We start from the raw sequence: 16777 nt of genomic DNA on the forward strand, positions 1-16777 counted from the left end.
AGGAGTCTTGGTAAAAGAGTCCATACATTATCCACATTTTCTCCTCTTTTTTCTTAAATTTATGTTTTTCAGGACAAATGATACTGGGTTTCTTTCCTTCAAAGACCACTTGCCTGTCACTCAGATAGTTATCACTGATACCAACAGATCAAACTCAGAAGCTGCTTGGAGAATTGGTCCCTTGCGTTGCTATGGAGACCGTGAGTACTAAATTGAAAAAAAAAAAAAAAGCTTTCTCGCTTTCTCTCTTCATTGCATAAGCACAAGATGTCTTTATTCCCTTATCCCCTTTTCCTGAAGTGTCCCTCAGTCTTGAAAATTTTTCACATGTCCAGTGCTTTTCTACATCTCATTCTAAAACAATGAACCCTGCTTAAGGGTATTTCCGTTCGCAGGGCTCTTCTGGAATGCGGTATCGTTTTATACAGAAGCATCTTACCTCCACTTTCCTACCTTCCACGCGGAGTTCAGTGCTGATATTTCCTTCTTTTTTAAAACCACGGCTTTATCGGGAGTTTTCCTAGAAAACCTTGGCATTAAAGACTTCATCCGACTTGAAATAAGCTGTAAGTGCCCTCATTTATGAATTTAACATAATGTCAACAGAAGTCCAAGTCTTATCTTTGCCAACGATGGCTAGTACATGTTGATACTATCACACTAATGCCTCTGGTAATCTGTAAAAATAGTCATGCTAATTTCTAGTTCCTTCTAACTGTTTTTGTTTGTTTTATTATTGCCTATCAGAATGTAATCGTTCTCTCTTCAAAATAGTGTATTCCTCAAATCCCCATAGTACTTATTACAGTGTCCCTTATCTGTCCATGGGTACTGCTTACCTTTTACATTAAGCTTCGATACCCCAGAAGTTTTTCACTACAATTTCCATGGAAAGCTTAATGTATTATTATCATGCATTCTATTCATAATTAGGGTCTATTTTTTGTTGTTGTGGTACTTTTGCTCTGAAAGTAATTTCTGATTTATTTTTCACCATTAGGACTGTGTGACTACCCAATCAGAATTCCTACTCTTTTTCAACTACTTCCCCATAAGCAGTGGTGTAGCTACACCAGAATATGGATCATTGTCTAACATCCCATTTCCTACACACAAGTTGTATCAGTAACGATCATAAAGTTAAAAGAAGAATAATAGAAATGTAGATGGCAAAATATCCTAATATTGAACACTTATATGTGATCAGGCCAATTAAAAAAAAATACATGCAAAAAAGAAAAGACATGAATGGTTTCTATTTAACATTAGTCCTTTTTTTTTTTCTTTTTAGTAAAAAGGACAAAAACATACCCGTATATTGGTTTGTTCCAGTAATAGTCATATTAAAATTTCTGTTCCTCCAACTTTACTTCTACAAATTTGTGCATGGCTTTATTAAAATCAATAGTCTTCACATGTGTATGTTCAAAACAGAATATAATCAGAATATAATCAGATATCTTATATCAATCAAAGGATACTTTTACTATTTTTAAATTTAAAAAATATTTTTTTTCACATTAAGCAACAGACATGTAAATTTTAGGAAAGGTTCTAAACATAAAGATAAGTTTGATTGATATTCATAAAAATACTTTGTTTTATAATAAATTTCAGGAATTATGATTTTTCCATGTGTTTTCTTCACGATTAGTTCTAGCAACTTTTAAATATCTCTGCAATCAATAAGAAAATCACTAAAATATTTTCACTAGAAATTTTATCACAGATCGCTATTCTATTTGGTAAAATATTATGGAGTTCCTAAATGTTTGCAGTTGTGTGAGCTCTCTTTGGGTGCAATCTGTGTCCACAAGCCCTGTATTAATGTGTATTCATGTGTTTCAACAGTAGGTCTGAGTTAAACAAGGGTAGCATAGTAATTGTACAAATGAGAAATCAGAAGTTGTATTCTGACCCTTAGAACTAAGCCTGTGTATTTGAGTCTGCATGTTCAGAAGCCAAAGGTATAACTGGAGTTGTCTGAATTAACTTTCCTCTTGAATATAATATTTATTAAGTGACAAGTAATAAAACATGCTATTTGAGGCTTATATATACGTTATTAAAAATTCATACTGACATCAGCATTTCTTAGAACTTAGACCAACAAAAGGCTTTTTTTGGTAGAAGAATGTTTTTCACTGATTCTATTTAGAATTGCTGGTGCGTGGCAATAATAAAAGCATTTACTTTTAGTTGCTTTTGTTGGTTTTCCAATTTTTGCACCTACTGCCGCCTCCCCCCATATTTCTTCTACAAAGATGGACTACTCCCACCATCTTTCCCTTTTTAAGCCTTGACCATGATGACTTGTGCTTGTCATTAGATTTCTTATTTATCTGTGTCTACGCAGATGTTTTCTATAGTTTGATGGAGGCAGTTGACCAATACTATGATACTGATGTGACTGCATGAAATACCCTTCAAAAATTATTTATTTATTTGACAGTGAGAGAGATAGCGAGAAAGGGAACACAAGCAGGGGAAGTGGGAGAGGGAGAAGTAGGCCTCCCGCTGAGCAGGGAGCTAATGCGGGCCTGGATCCCAGGACCCTGGGATCATGACCTGAGCTGAAGGCAGATGCTTAAGGACTGAGCCACCCAGGAACCCCCTGCATGAAATACCCTTAAAAGCATAAGTAATGTTCCGGTAAGAGGAGCTTAAAAATTTGAGAGCTCCAGAGAAAGAAACAAAAGCACTAACTGGAGGAGATAACTGAGTTATTTGCACCAGCTCCCTGTAAATCACCAAGCAGTTAAATGTTTCTTTTGCAGTTACAGAACAATACATACAAGGAAAGAGATCTCTTTAATTGGTAGCTTTAACCTCCTTTTACTCTGAAGATTTAGACTATAAATGGGAGGAAGCTCTTGTGGCTTTAGTGTGAAATAAGATCTCTCCTATCTAACTTAGCCAGGCTCTGAAAATGTGGGGTTGAGTGCCAACCATTGCATAATATGGATATAATGACCTCAATGTAAATTTAATAAAAATCAGGCCCTAAGGCCTTTTGATTCATTAAAGCAGCAGCAAATGTCATGGCATATTATCACAAGATAATGAGCAATGATTTAGTGTTAATTACATTTCAATGTCCAATTTGTTTGTACTTTCTGGTACTGTATTTTGTCCTTCGGGTTATACAAAAATGTTTTAAATTCAGTTGGTATTTAATTTGAAGAAAATTTAAAAATCCGTTGATGTAATTGATTGCCATACAGTTTTTTCACCAGGTTGAAGAACATATACTTTTTTGAAACAAGAAGCTTTTATATAAAAAATTTAAAATGCAGGACTTCATATTTTTCAAAATATTATATTTTATTATTATTATTATTATTTAAAAGGAAAAAAATAAATTGGAAGAGATCTTGTATTTCTTATTAACAGCTATACTCATCCTTTACCTTTCTGTAGATAAAATTTTCACCCTAAGGGGTTCATAACAAGATACTTCTACAGATCAGCTACTTATAAAGGAAATGGCCTTTAAACACATGAAGTGGCTCAGAATAGATTTCTTTTCCATCCCTAAGGAGTATTCCTCTATAACTATCTGAACAAAAGCCTCCAAAGTTGATATATCCATATTTTCAACAGGGAACAAGACATCTCCATGAAATTTTCAATCTATTTCCTTCTGGGTCACTTCCAGCTAAGATGTGTGAATTATGTAGCCTTGAAATTAGTCCATATTCTATGAGAAACAAGACATTACACAGTATCATGTCTTAGTGGATCTGTTTCAAATGAGACTGAGTGAAAAAAAATGAGCTAATTTGACAATTATCTCACAATGGTTGTGGGATGGAAATATAGTTTAGAGTGGGTAAAGAGGAGAAGTGGGGAATTGTTGAGAGTCAGTGTGGTATAGTGGAAAGAGCCTATTGCTTAGAACCCCAGGTGATTCAAATTTCCATCCTTCTAAGTTTAATTGTGAACATGTTCTTTACCCCTTTAGTGCTTACTTATGCAAAATGGGACTTATGACACCCATATGCCAATCTGATGTATTTGGCTGCAATTAAGAGAAAACTTGATCTAAACTAGTAGATACAAGGATGGGGATTCACTGGTACTGAGACATGTGACTAGGTCCAGAACTGGTGAGATATTTTATTTCTGGTTGGATTCATCAGTTTCATAATGTTATCTGGATTCAATTTATTTCTCTCCCTGCACTGACTTCTGAATATCTTTTTCAGTCTAAAACTAGCTGTCCTTCAAGGGAGAGCTACATTTCAGCTAATGGGTGAAACTCCTGATGTGCAACACCTAAACACCTCTGGCCAAGGCTTCTGGCCATGGAAGTAAAGATTGCAGAGTGGTTTTGCCAGGACCCACCTTTACATGTGGTGGGAGAGGGAGGAAGGAAAAACAATGTGCCTCTTAACTTTTCAGTTCTTGGTTGAGACCCCTGTAATAAAAGAATAACAAGAGAAAAACAAACAGAAGTTTACCAATCTACACACATTGTGTGCACATGAGATGAACAGAGAAAAATGAGTAATTCAAAGAGGTGGCTTAGAATTATAGATTATCATGTAGTGTGTTCAACAGAGAATAATAAAATTATGGAGAAATAATGGACAATGGAAAGCAATATTAGGTTTCCAAAAGTTGTGATAAAGGCTAGTTAGTAAAGTTTGTTATGCAGATCTCTCTGGTGTCATCTCTAGACTGATAGGATCTAAAGTTGTCTCCAGGCATGCCTGGGTGACTCAGTCAGTTAAACATCTGCCTTCGGCTCAGGTCATGATCCCAGAGTCCTGGGACCAAGCCTCACATCAGGCTCCTTCTTCAGCGGGGAGCCTGCTTCTCCCTCTCCTTCTGCCACTTACGCTATTTATACATTTACTATATATTTTGTTTTCAAACAAAATTGTTCTTGATGTTCACAAGATATTGCACTATGATTTTCATTGTTCAACTCCTAATCCAACTTACAGATGAGGAGGGTGACCCTAGAGAGACTTAGTAAAACACCCAGAGTTACACAGCTTACACAGTTGGTTTAAGAGTCAGAATCAATGATCAACCTACCTCTTTCTTCCTTAGTGCAACTTCCTATTCTGTTTTGCAAAACTGCCTCAAAACCGAAGAATGCTAGGACTCAGAGAAAATAGAATTATTTTTTTCTGTGATTTGACACATAAGACATTCAGAAAGTCTTCACAATTTTAGCAATTTGTATATCCTTTTTTCTTGAGTTGTCTTATCTACAAAAATGTTTAACAATATGTCAGATAGTTCATATTTCCCACTTTATAGATGCATGCATGGAAGGTCAGAGAGGTTAAGTGACTTCTTCTTTGTCCATAAATGGTCCTGGGATCTGTTGCATGCCCAAGGTGGTATTCGATATGAAGTTCTAGGAAGGGAGAACATTATATAGGAGCCTCTACTCAGAAAGATTCTCATCTTCTAGAAGTACTTGGGAGACATTCTCTTGAACTTACAGCACTTTCCTCCACTTAGCATGTTCTTTCTTTGTCAATCTTGAAAGTACATTGTGAGGTCATTGGGTTTCATTCATCTGTGCATTCTCAGGGCCTAACACAAGACCTGGATTGGTAAAAATCCACTGAAGGGCTAACAGACTCTATAGCTTCGTCTTAAACCACAAGGGAGTAAATGAAAGGAAGATATTTGTCAGACAGGTGGGAGAGAGAAAGGCCAGGGGGTAAATTCATGCTGGAGCTAAGAGCTGACACAAGGCTTCTGGTTTTCACCTCCAGGGCCATCGGGTGATGACCATCCTATCAGCAAAGGAGAGCAGGCTTATGTTTGACTCAGATCCCCATCCTGAGTCACTAGGCAATGTTGGAAATATCACTTTTTTACTTACATTGTTATTGTTTAGTTGTTTTCAGGCACCTCTATTACATATTTTAGCTTTGAACCCCTCCCCCAGGGGCACTGCCTAAGTTTGGGGGAAGAAGCTTTTTTTTCATAAGGAGAGTGGGTTCAAAAATGAGCTCCAGAGACACATCACCTGGATTTAAATCTTGACTCTGCCCCATCTGGGTTGGAGCCACTTGTGAGCTCAGTTCCTGAAGCTGCTATATGTTACCTGTCTCATAAGAGTATAGTGTGGCTTAAAATATTAAGGATTTCATTAATGAAAAATGTATAGCAGAGTGTTTGGCAGAGTGGTAAGCACTCAATAAACATTAGCTCTGATTACTGCATTTTACTGATTGTCCCCCAGTTCTAGGAGGAATAGGCTAAATAAAGTAGGTCTTTAATAGTGACCTAAATAAAATTAAATAATAATAATTAAAATATTTGTCAAGGAAGTTAATGCCTTGGTATAAAACTAAAAAAAAATCTAAAAGAAATTACAAACTTGTATTTAGTGTGTGTGGTGTAACGTTTTAATGAACAATCCTTTAGTTGGATGAGAGCTTCCTATATACAAGCCCTGGTGTTAGATGTCCAAAAGTTGAGGTGTTTACCTAGAGTTTGCAGACTAGTTGGGGAGACAGACCCTAGAAAGATCATTATACAACAGATGGATAAATGTTGGAGCAGGGATAAGCCTGGACAGGAACCCTACCAAGGATGGGGGGAGGCAGGGGTGGTGGGCAGATGCAGCAGTAGAGCAAAGAAAGCTCCATAAAGAGGTGCTGTCCATGTAGAACTTAATATCCACAAGACCAGCTTTGCAGAAAGGCTTTTAACAAAATCTTTAACATTTTTCCTCTCCAATTCTCACCAATCTTTACCTTGGTTCTGCAGAGAGAAATAAATTGAGGTCCCAGTTATCTTGCAGTTAGTGTTTATTTGATCTCAAGATGTGCAGGGCTGCAAGGTGGCATCTGTGGCCTGAATAAGAAACAGGAAATGGCTCAAAGAGCCAACTTCATTCTTATTTAATGTTTTAATTGTTGAACCCAATTTGTTCACCTCAGTTCTGTCTCCTTTAATGCATGGGTTTCTGAGCCAAAGCCAGGGGACTGAGTCGGTCACAACTCACTATGTCACTATACCAGCAGCAATAGTGATCCCTTTGAGTTCATCTTAGGGACCAGGTATGGTTCTATGAAGTTCATCAGGATTAAGTCATAAACAACCTGACACTTAGGTATTATTTTCATTCCCATTTTTCAAATGAGAAAATTGAGGTGTGACAAGATTGGAAATGTGGGTCCAGAGTACATGCTTTCAAATCCCAGTTTAGGGCCTCTAACTCTTTTAGGTCAGGGCTCACCTTGACCAGAATGCAAAACATTCAAGCTCTCGGTTACTTGAAATTCTACCTACTGGGGGGCTTCTTATACCAAGGCTGGTTCTCTGTTTGGATTTGAAGGCTGAGGAGGGAGAGTCCAGGGTGCTATTTGACATTTGTTATTACTGATAATTCAATTAATGAGTTTGTCAAATAAATACCCATATCCTGTTTTAGGTGTAAAGGAGAGGGGGGCTGTCCAAGGTGCTTAGAAGGAAGGGAAGGTCTGTCATAGGAAGGCCTCAGCTCTAGTGACTGAAAGGGGACTGTCCTCTCATCACCATCAACTTATAATTTGCCTCTCCATATCCTTCAGATTAAAAAAAAATCTTATTTAATAATGCAAAATACAAAAGACATATTCAATAGAGAAAAATAGAGAAGAATTCTACTTTTAGAGTCAAATTCTTTGTCCTGTCTGAGAAACTGAGAAAATTACACTTCTTTTCTCACCCATGGAATGGGAATAAAAATTATACCTTTATCCTCGGGTTGTTTTGAGAATTAAAATGACAGATTAAATGGTCAGAATTAAAATGGCCAGAATTTAGTATAGCACTCAGCAGAATTCATTGTACCTATTGTGTCCCTGCTACTTTTCTCTCTTTCTCTATCTCCCTCAATGGCCACCACCACCATCATCATAACCATCACCACCATCATCGTCACCACCACCACTATCACCAATACTATCATCACCACCAGTACCACTGATGCCAACACGAGTACCAAATCATCATCATTGGTATTATTACTCCTGACTGGGTGACGTCTGGCATGTGTGACATGCAGATTTATATAGAAAGGCAGAAAGAGTCATGGAAGAGGGATGGGGACTTATGTTTGATCCCAGGAACCACTACGTGCATGATATGTCCTTGAGATTAGCACTTAAACTTTGAGTCTCCTTGAAAAAGAGGTAAAAGGCCATAAGAATAGCATGGATGCTTATAATCACATGTATTAATGAAATAAGATGGAGGAGATCACTGGACATTCAAGGGTATGAATCCTCTCCCTGCAGGAATGCAGTGGCCTAGCTAATCCAGTATCTACACATATCCATGAAGACACAATTGAAGACAAAATAGACCCAGAAAACCAAGAGCCTTGGCACTGATGCGTGTTTATCAGATTGGTATCTGTGGCTGAAGCCCTTATCCTGTTTCCTCAATTCTCACAATGAGTACCAAATGGGTCATAAAAGAGCTTGGGACTTAATATTTGGTAATTTTCGCAACTAACTGATAATTTTAATACTGCAGAGATTTCAACTGAAGACTTCCTCACCTTGTATTGACTTGTAGTCATTTACACCATTCATTCAGGGTGTGCTTGTGATCTCAATGCACTGACTGACACCTTCCCTCATCTTCCTACCTGTTTCCCTTGTTGGTTTCAGCTCCATCTGAGATCACTTTTGCCATCGATGTTGGGAATGGCCCCGTAGAGCTCATAGTTCACTCTCCTTCTCTTCTGAATGACAACCAATGGCATTACGTCCAAGCTGAGAGAAACCTCAAGGAGACTTCACTTCAGGTGGACAACCTCCCAAGGATGACCAGGGAGACTTCAGAGGAAGGCCATTTCCGATTGCAGCTGAACAGCCAGCTGTTTATAGGTAAGGGACATCTTGAGTTCCCTCTGTGCTAATACCCTATTAGACTTCTGTATTACCAGACCCAGAGAAAATTATGATTTTGTTTCATACTTGAGGGATGGTTAAAATATGTCACAAGGCATTTATAATTATAAATTTGATTTTACAGATTCTTTTCATTCTAGCTTCATAGCCATGACAATAAGAGATTATGCCACCCCTTAGCAAATTTTGAGGTGGTCTCAGAGTTTGTCTCTTTTCTCCTTGTACATATTATTTTCAGATGTCCAAGGACCCCTAATATTTTTCATTCTTATAGTCAAAATACACTTGTAGAAAAAGAAAATATCAGCTATTTACACCTTATTACACCTGATAATGAATGATAACTGTGCAATAAAACATGTTACAGTATCTCAAAGGGATGTGTCACCAGTCATATGGTGGAGGAAGGAGCTACTGTTTTGCATAGGTTTCTTTGATGCTCCCTGAAATCACATCATTCAGGTCACTGCCTTACATTTGCACAGAAAAGCAGGTCTAGTTCTTGAGCTGATGTCGCTCCATTGAGCAGTTCCTCCTGAGACTCAGAATTAGTTTTTCATCTGAACTGACCGCCCTTGCTTATAGTGGGTATCAGGAAGTTTTGAACGTCACTTACTGAGTCCATTCGTTCTTTTATTCCATAGTCACTAAACACTGAAAACAAGTCAGGCACCTTGTTGGATGATGGGCATTGAAAGATAAATTGTGCGGTGACACTACTTTACAAAGAGCTTGTGTCCTGTTTGTATGTGTAAGAAAGAGAGACACTGAGAGACAACAATAGAGAGGAAGGGAATTTAGCCACATGAGTCTGGGTAGGAAAGGGCAACCTCACAGCTGTAATTTAGAAAGGATTTTTTGAAAGTAGGTTGAGTAGGACTTGCAAATCTTGAAGGTACAAAATATAGCTATAAATAATAGGGCCATTGTAATATTATCAAAGCTAAAAAGCTGTTCTTACATAAACCTTGAAGTTCAGATGTTTAGAACAGTGGTATAAGTAAGGTCCAAAATTTTCCAGTCAATCCAGATTTAATTTTCTTTCCTTATTTATTTATTTAGCCAACTCTCACACAATAGAGTTTTACTGCTAGTAATAAAATGCCATCAGCAATCAGCGGGGGTTTCTTACAAGTTTTCTTTAAATTAGTTTTGTACAGTTTTTAACTCTGACAAAAACAGTCACTAAAAGCATGCCAGCTAAAAGAAAAAAAAAGAAGTAGCAGAATATGTCATATTTTCTCTTCTCAAGAGGAATCATATTTCTTTCTTCATCTGTCATGTTTTACTTATCTAGCAGAAGCTATAAAAGATTAAAGCATTTTTATGATTATAAGACATTTACTTAATTAATAACCTACATGAGTGATATGATTTACTCTTAAAATATTTTTGAAAATTTATATTGCTGTTTTAATCCTATTAAAACATCACATTTCATTTCTCTGAAGAAGTTTGCTAGTCATCAAGATTTAATGTCTTTTTTGGTGAAATCAATTCAAGTAGTTTGCAATTTTCAAATATTATATTCCATGCCAAAGTTTAATTTATCTTCAGGCAGTATTATTGAATCTTTCTGCCAGAAAGGTATACATAAGATGGAATAATATTTTTTATCCTTCCATGCAAATTTCATGTCATTATGAAATTATCATATGCCCTGAATATGTGATAAACTGTGCACGAGTCAAAAAGGAAAAGTCGCAGCTGTGTTTCATGGCAGGTTTTTATCTCCAGACGTTTCAGTTAAATTGATCACAAATGCAATGAGATGTAGGAGCATGTCGATGGTTTTGGAGGACATATCTTGCTCAAGCTGGAGCCAAGGTCAGCTGTGGTGAGAGCACCTGCTTCTGTTATGTTTTTCTCCAATAAGTTCCTTCTCAGATGTTACTCTGCCTTATTGAATTTGTCTTAATGTACTTTAAGAAGAAAAAAAAAAAAGAAACTTTCATGTTGGAGGTCATTTTAGTCTGTTGGTTTGAATTCTGTTGTTTAGTGTTCAGCAATACACTCATTTAGAAATGTCAGGTGGCCAAAAATGCTGAAGTCCCCGTATTTCCATTTTGTATAATTCAGTGGTCCAAAACCAAAAACAAAACCAAAAACCAAAACCAAAAAATAAAACCCTCTATTTATCTCTAACAGCCAAAATGGAGAATTGCATTCCCTGTCATTCAGAAATTTAGAGACACTGGATATTTATATTTTCTAGGCAGAAAAATGATATCATTGGTGTATACTTCTTCCCAGGGAGAGATTGAAGGTAGCAGTATTTAAATATTCATTTGGATGTGCCTATCTGGATACTTTTAGCCACTAAAGGATCTTTCAATCAAAACAGAGCATCATTCAGCATTGTAATTGCTGGTGTAGATGTGTGCTTGTGAGTGCTTCCTGAGTACCAGAAACAGGTTAAATTTTGTAGAACAGGATGTACCTCTTCACACTGCTCCTGTCATTTAAATGTGACAAGTTGAAGTGCTCGTACATGAGTCAAGGCATGCTGGATTCCCACAATCGATATTTTTATCTGCGGACTTTTATCACCATGATAGTTAGGGACATTTGCAACCCTGCCATCTTACTGGTCACACTTTTTTTTTAAAAATTATTATTATTGTTTAACAGAATAAGAGAAACTTTATAACACATAGATTCTGAAATGTATGCTGCAAGTATGTAATTATCTCATCAATGAAACTCTTAGAGGTATTAGCCCTCTGGTTTGCTGTTCCCTACAAATGTTGAATCCAAGAACTAGCACCCACTGCTGAAAGTAAAATGGAGAGACATGGGTGTGTAACCATGGGTCAAGAACCAATAAGCCAGAAGACATTGGTTAAAAAACACCTAGTCTTTGTATACTCATTTTCTTTACCTGCAAAATAGAAAAGAAAAGTTTGGTATCTTACCTCCCAGGACCCAAGGATCTACAATCTCCATGTTTATGTTAGGAATGACAATCATCCTTATCCTCATTCTCCCCAAATCTGAATTGCATCTTTCCAAGTTTGCTGCAATTATAGACATTTTGTAAATATCTGGGCCTGTGAGCTTCATTTTCATGTGATTTTACTGCCTTCTTCTTCTTATTTTTGTTTTGTTTTGTTTTTGTCTTTCTTGGACTTGTGTTTTGTTGTTGTTGTTGTTTGTTTTTTTATTTTTGGTCTTGGTTGTTTTTGGCTTAGCTGTTTAATTGTGTCAAAGTAAACTGAAGCTGCTCACATTTTACAGTTCCTTGGGGAAAATACTAGACTATGAAAGAGAACAATACGATTCTTGATAAATCATTAAGTTCAAAGAGATCCCTAAAAATGTTGCTTCTGCCTCCCTGCCAGTAGCGGACTATTATTTCTATTTTCAGGTGAAGCATGCCAAACTTAGTGGGGTCAGTAGTGAAACCAATCAGGGAGAGTGAACACACAATAACCTTGATCTCTGGCACAACATAGACAGGTACTCTGTGGCAAAATGCAGCCACACACATGAGCTGCCAGAAGGTATATATGTGAATAGTTACTTATATTTATCCTTGAGAGTGACTCAGGAGGATGGCTTTCCTGAAGCAGCTCAGTAGAGTTTTCTATTTGAGAGGATATAACATGTCTCAAAGTACAAGAAGAGGTTTGTATCCTTTTCTCATTAAAAAGTAACTGAGGGGCACCTGGTTGGCTCAGTCCACTAAGCAGCTGACTTCGGCTCAGGTCATGATCCCAGGGTCCTGGGATCTAGCCCCACTTCTGGCTCCCTGTTCACAGGGGAGCCTGCTTCTCCCTCTCCTTCTGCTGCTCCTTCAGCTTCTGCTCTCTTGCTTGCATGCTCTCTCTTTTTCAAATAAGTAAATAAAATCTTGAAGAAAAGTAACTGAAAGGCATATTTCAGCATATTTATTCAACATATTTATTATATAAGCCATAGTGCATTGAAGATGTTACTTAACATTACATCAGTGGTGAAACAAAAAGTAAAGGAATTATTGTCTTTTCAACATCACGTAAATTTCTGATAATATCTAATTTACCAAAAATGTTTAAATTTTTTCAAAGGTAAGTCATATATCAAGTATATTTGAATTATTTCTCTTAGTAAAAAAAAAAAATATGTGATTTCTGATGTTCCCCATTAATAGTTAAATATAAGAAATTGTTGTGACTAGTTTAAGAAGTTGGTAAGAGACCTCAAAACACCAGCAGGGTAAGTCCCAGAAATGCTGTGCTTTGTTGTTGTGGACAAAGTACCTAGAGGAGCCCCTGGTGTCCACTTAATAAAAACTTCTATGATGCAAAACAAAACAAAATACAACAAACGACAACAACAAACAATGATGCAGAGCTACGTGCTTCCCCACGCATTTTCTGTCCCCAACACCAGTGTTCCGCAAAATCACATTCTTATAGCTTGAAAGTGTTTTGAAAAAACATTGGTTCTATTTTTATATTCAGAGAAGTGAAAGATTAAATCACCGCCTTATGCAAAGTTTTGTTTCTTCTTTAAGATGTTCAGAGTTGAAGGCATTTAACTATTCCAATAGCCCATTTTTAGTGTTTTCTGCCCCCCAATAGTCGAGAAACTTTTTTTGAAATGTTTATCTGCAACCCCTTCTGCTTTAAATGAAGCTCATTTTATCATATGTTGGTCTGCAATGGATTGATAATGGGTAATTGAAGGAGAATGTAAAGTTATCTTGTTGGTTCGATTGATTGATTGATTGATTGATTGCTGTTGGTAAAACATAGCACAAGTCATACTGTCTTCTTTAAAGAAGAGTGCCATATGGCATATGGAATCATTTTCTCAAGCAAACCCAGGGAAAGAAGCCTGAGATTTAGACTACACAAAAACCCAATGTTAGAAGTAGTTATTCTGATTCCTCTGGCACTACAAGTCATCAAAATTTATAATTCAGTAAAGAAAAAAAAATTAGGGCAGTGTCATTTACATGGAGCTTGGGTGATAATCATAAAAAAGAAAGCAAATACAGACCTTTCTGGAAAATAAAATCAGTATTCCCTGGACATTCAAGGACTTGATCTAAGGGAGAGAAGGGAGGTGAGAAGTTGTTTATGTTTTTTTGGTTGTTGTTTTTGGGTTTTGTTTTTGTTTTTGTTTTTGTTTTTTTCCACTGAGCATTAACAATCAGGGAAACACCAGGTTGGAAAAAAGCAGACCCAGCAAGGCATGCAGATGCTGGGACCCTAGTGAGCCTGTTTCAGTTTCTCCAAGGCTTTGTCGATATAGCTAAGGATTCAGAGAAAGAGGTGAGAAAGCCCTTGAGCAGAGTGGTAGAGGGGAAGAATATGTAATCACAATCCTTTGAAAGTGTTATTGGCAGATTTACACTCAGTTCGCATATTGTTACCAAGTTGCCTCTGATCCAAGAAGGAAGGGATTTGGCTTCAAAGTCACTTGTGTAGGTGAAGGCAGAAGAGGTGAGAAGTGCCATGTTTCAATTCAGCTTTCTCCATCATCCACGCACCACACTGAATGGTGCATGGTCATCTCAGGATCTATTTATTGTGGTGAGAGAGGCTTAGGAACCCATGGTAGACATGGAAATGTGCTGTTCATGTCCCCCTTCAAGATGGACTTGTTGCCCTGCTATGAGAAAGCCGTTGACAGATAGTCTTCATGCGTCTGCCCCTTCAGGGACTGCGTCAGCTCCAGAGAAACACCTGGACAAAGTCACAACCTTTCCAAGTGTGTCCACAATGACAATTTGAATCAAGGGTATAAAGGTTGTCCATTTTGGCCCAAGGAGGTACAATTCTCATGGGTTTCTTCTAGCTCTGGTGCTCTCTGTGGGGTTGTTCTAGACTGTCCTTAAATATGCACTGCCGCTCTAGCACCCCCACCCCTCCTGCTTTCTGCATCTCCCATCTACAGGTGTGGCTCCCAAGGGCATCCTTAACACACCTCTTGCTGCACAGCCTGCTTGCTGGAGAGCCCAGCCTGAGCCAGAATCATACATTTCTTGTAAAACACACACACACACATACACACTTTTTAAAAATCATAGTAATCTCTTAAACAAAATTTATTCTTCATTTCTCCCCAGGATTAGCCATAATATAACCCTTCCCCCCTTATTTTTTTTTTTTCTCCAGAACACACTTTAAAGCTGATGGGTTCCTTAGTGTTGAGTTTGCATTGTTTTAGTTCTTTTTAAAGGTCTTATCCCTCAGTGCAGGATGGATTTTACCCCTGTGTACTTGGCAGACTCCTCTTCATTAATGACACAGCTTTTTGATGATTCGAATCCAATTTCTTCTCATAGGGGAGTGTACTCCCCCCCCACCAACCTCTACCTGTGATCATACCCTTCACACTAGGTTATAATGATCTGGTTATTGCCTCTCTTCCCTCTAGTGGTTTCCTTGTGGACAGACACAGTGTCTAATATATCTTTACATCCTTGTGCCTGATGCAGGTTCTCTGATGTATTTTGAATTCAGTAAATGTATAATCAGTTACTGAAAGTGATTGAATGCAAAGTTCCAAGTGCTGGTCCTTTTAATACTGGCTTTATTTTAAGTCATTACCTTTTCTGAGCCTCAGTTATTCCATCTGCCCACTGGGCTTAATAATCAATACTTCATAAGTCAGTTGCAAAGATTAAATGAGCATTTTTTTTCCTTTTATTAGGAATTCTCTATCAAAGCTTATTAAATAAGAGTTGCAAGCAAAATATCATTTTAAATGAGAATTTATTTGTGCCCCCATCCCAGGGGAATAATAAGGCACTGCTTTGCCTGGAAATTTATGAGATTTGACATTTAAAGGACACACTCAATTAGTGCAATAGCTCCCAGGGGAGGGATCCTGCCCCACACTGGGTTTTATCCCTTCTTTGCACAAATCAGCAGAAGTGTCCCCACGTGGTAGTGTATCTGATGCATGAATGCCTCAAAAGCTGAGATAGGGCCTTTACAAAAGGTAACATTACAATGGCCGTTGTCTTGGCAACTAGCTTTCAAAGGGAAAGGAATTTTCCAAACCCCATTTTCAAATTGTTACATGGTATGTATAAGCATCTCTGAGCTGTTGGTACTGGATTCCTTTTGCTGTTGCTAGTTTTCCCTGTGCTCTGGTGGGTGAAGATGGGCTTATTTATGGAAAATCCTATCAGATCAGAGAAGGTGCCCAGGCCAGTTTCTCCATTTATGATTCAATGATATTTTAAGTTTCATAAAATAAGCTGAAAGCCGTCCACATCCAACACCCATTTGTGGGGACATCCAAGCAATCATGATCTTTTGCAACTGCCCTTCTCTTAGCTGGTGCTGCCAGTGAGGCAGTAGCAAAAAGCCAAACTTTTTTTTTTTTTTTTAATTGGAATAATTTTCAGTTTTTGTTTTAATTGAAGTAATTTTTTAAAGTTTATTTTTTGTTGTTGTTTTTCTTTTAGTATCAGCCATATTCTCTCTTCTTTCCTTGTCCAAATAACTCTAAGGACTAACAGATTGTGCATGACTTTGCCAGATTGGGGAGGAAACACTGAAAGGTATCTTATCCTTTCCCTCCATTTGCCACCCTGTCCTTCCTCCCATCTCTCTCTCTCTCTTTTCTTTTTTTGGACACAATTTATTTAACAAATATTTCCTGAACATATTCTGTGTTATTAGCCCTAGGGTAGGCAACAGGAGCATGAAAATGAATAAGATCCATTTGATATTTAAGAAGTACAGGCTTTGAATGGAGAGGAAAGGCTTTAAGCCAGGTCCCTGAGAATATGGGATGGGGGGGTGCATATCCAAGGAGGGTTAGTATGGCTAAAGGGGTGTGGCTGTCAAGTGTAACCTGGAGGCAGTTTCCAGGCTATCCCTCATGAAAGTGTTGTTCAACAGGCCATCTTTGGAGTTACCTGCTTTACTGGAAAGAAATTATTTGCATCTCTA

General features: G+C 37.6%; 1 protein-coding gene across 3 annotated transcripts in view; it reads left to right on the forward strand.

The window, feature by feature from the left end:
- The window catches only part of LOC111160860 (contactin associated protein like 5), an 823942-nt gene that overhangs the window by 691570 nt on the left and 115595 nt on the right, over positions 1 to 16777 (forward strand). For all 3 annotated transcript variants that reach the window (XM_022524243.1, XM_022524244.1, XM_022524245.1), the window contains 3 exons: positions 73 to 200; positions 396 to 566; positions 8637 to 8855. In XM_022524243.1, the coding sequence (XP_022379951.1) occupies positions 73 to 200; positions 396 to 566; positions 8637 to 8855 (518 nt within the window). The remainder of the gene's footprint in view (positions 1 to 72; positions 201 to 395; positions 567 to 8636; positions 8856 to 16777) is intronic.

This window comes from Enhydra lutris, unplaced genomic scaffold, assembly GCF_002288905.1.
Source record: "Enhydra lutris kenyoni isolate GAN:26980312 unplaced genomic scaffold, ASM228890v2 scaffoldscaffold78, whole genome shotgun sequence".
NCBI lineage: Eukaryota > Metazoa > Chordata > Mammalia > Carnivora > Mustelidae > Enhydra > Enhydra lutris.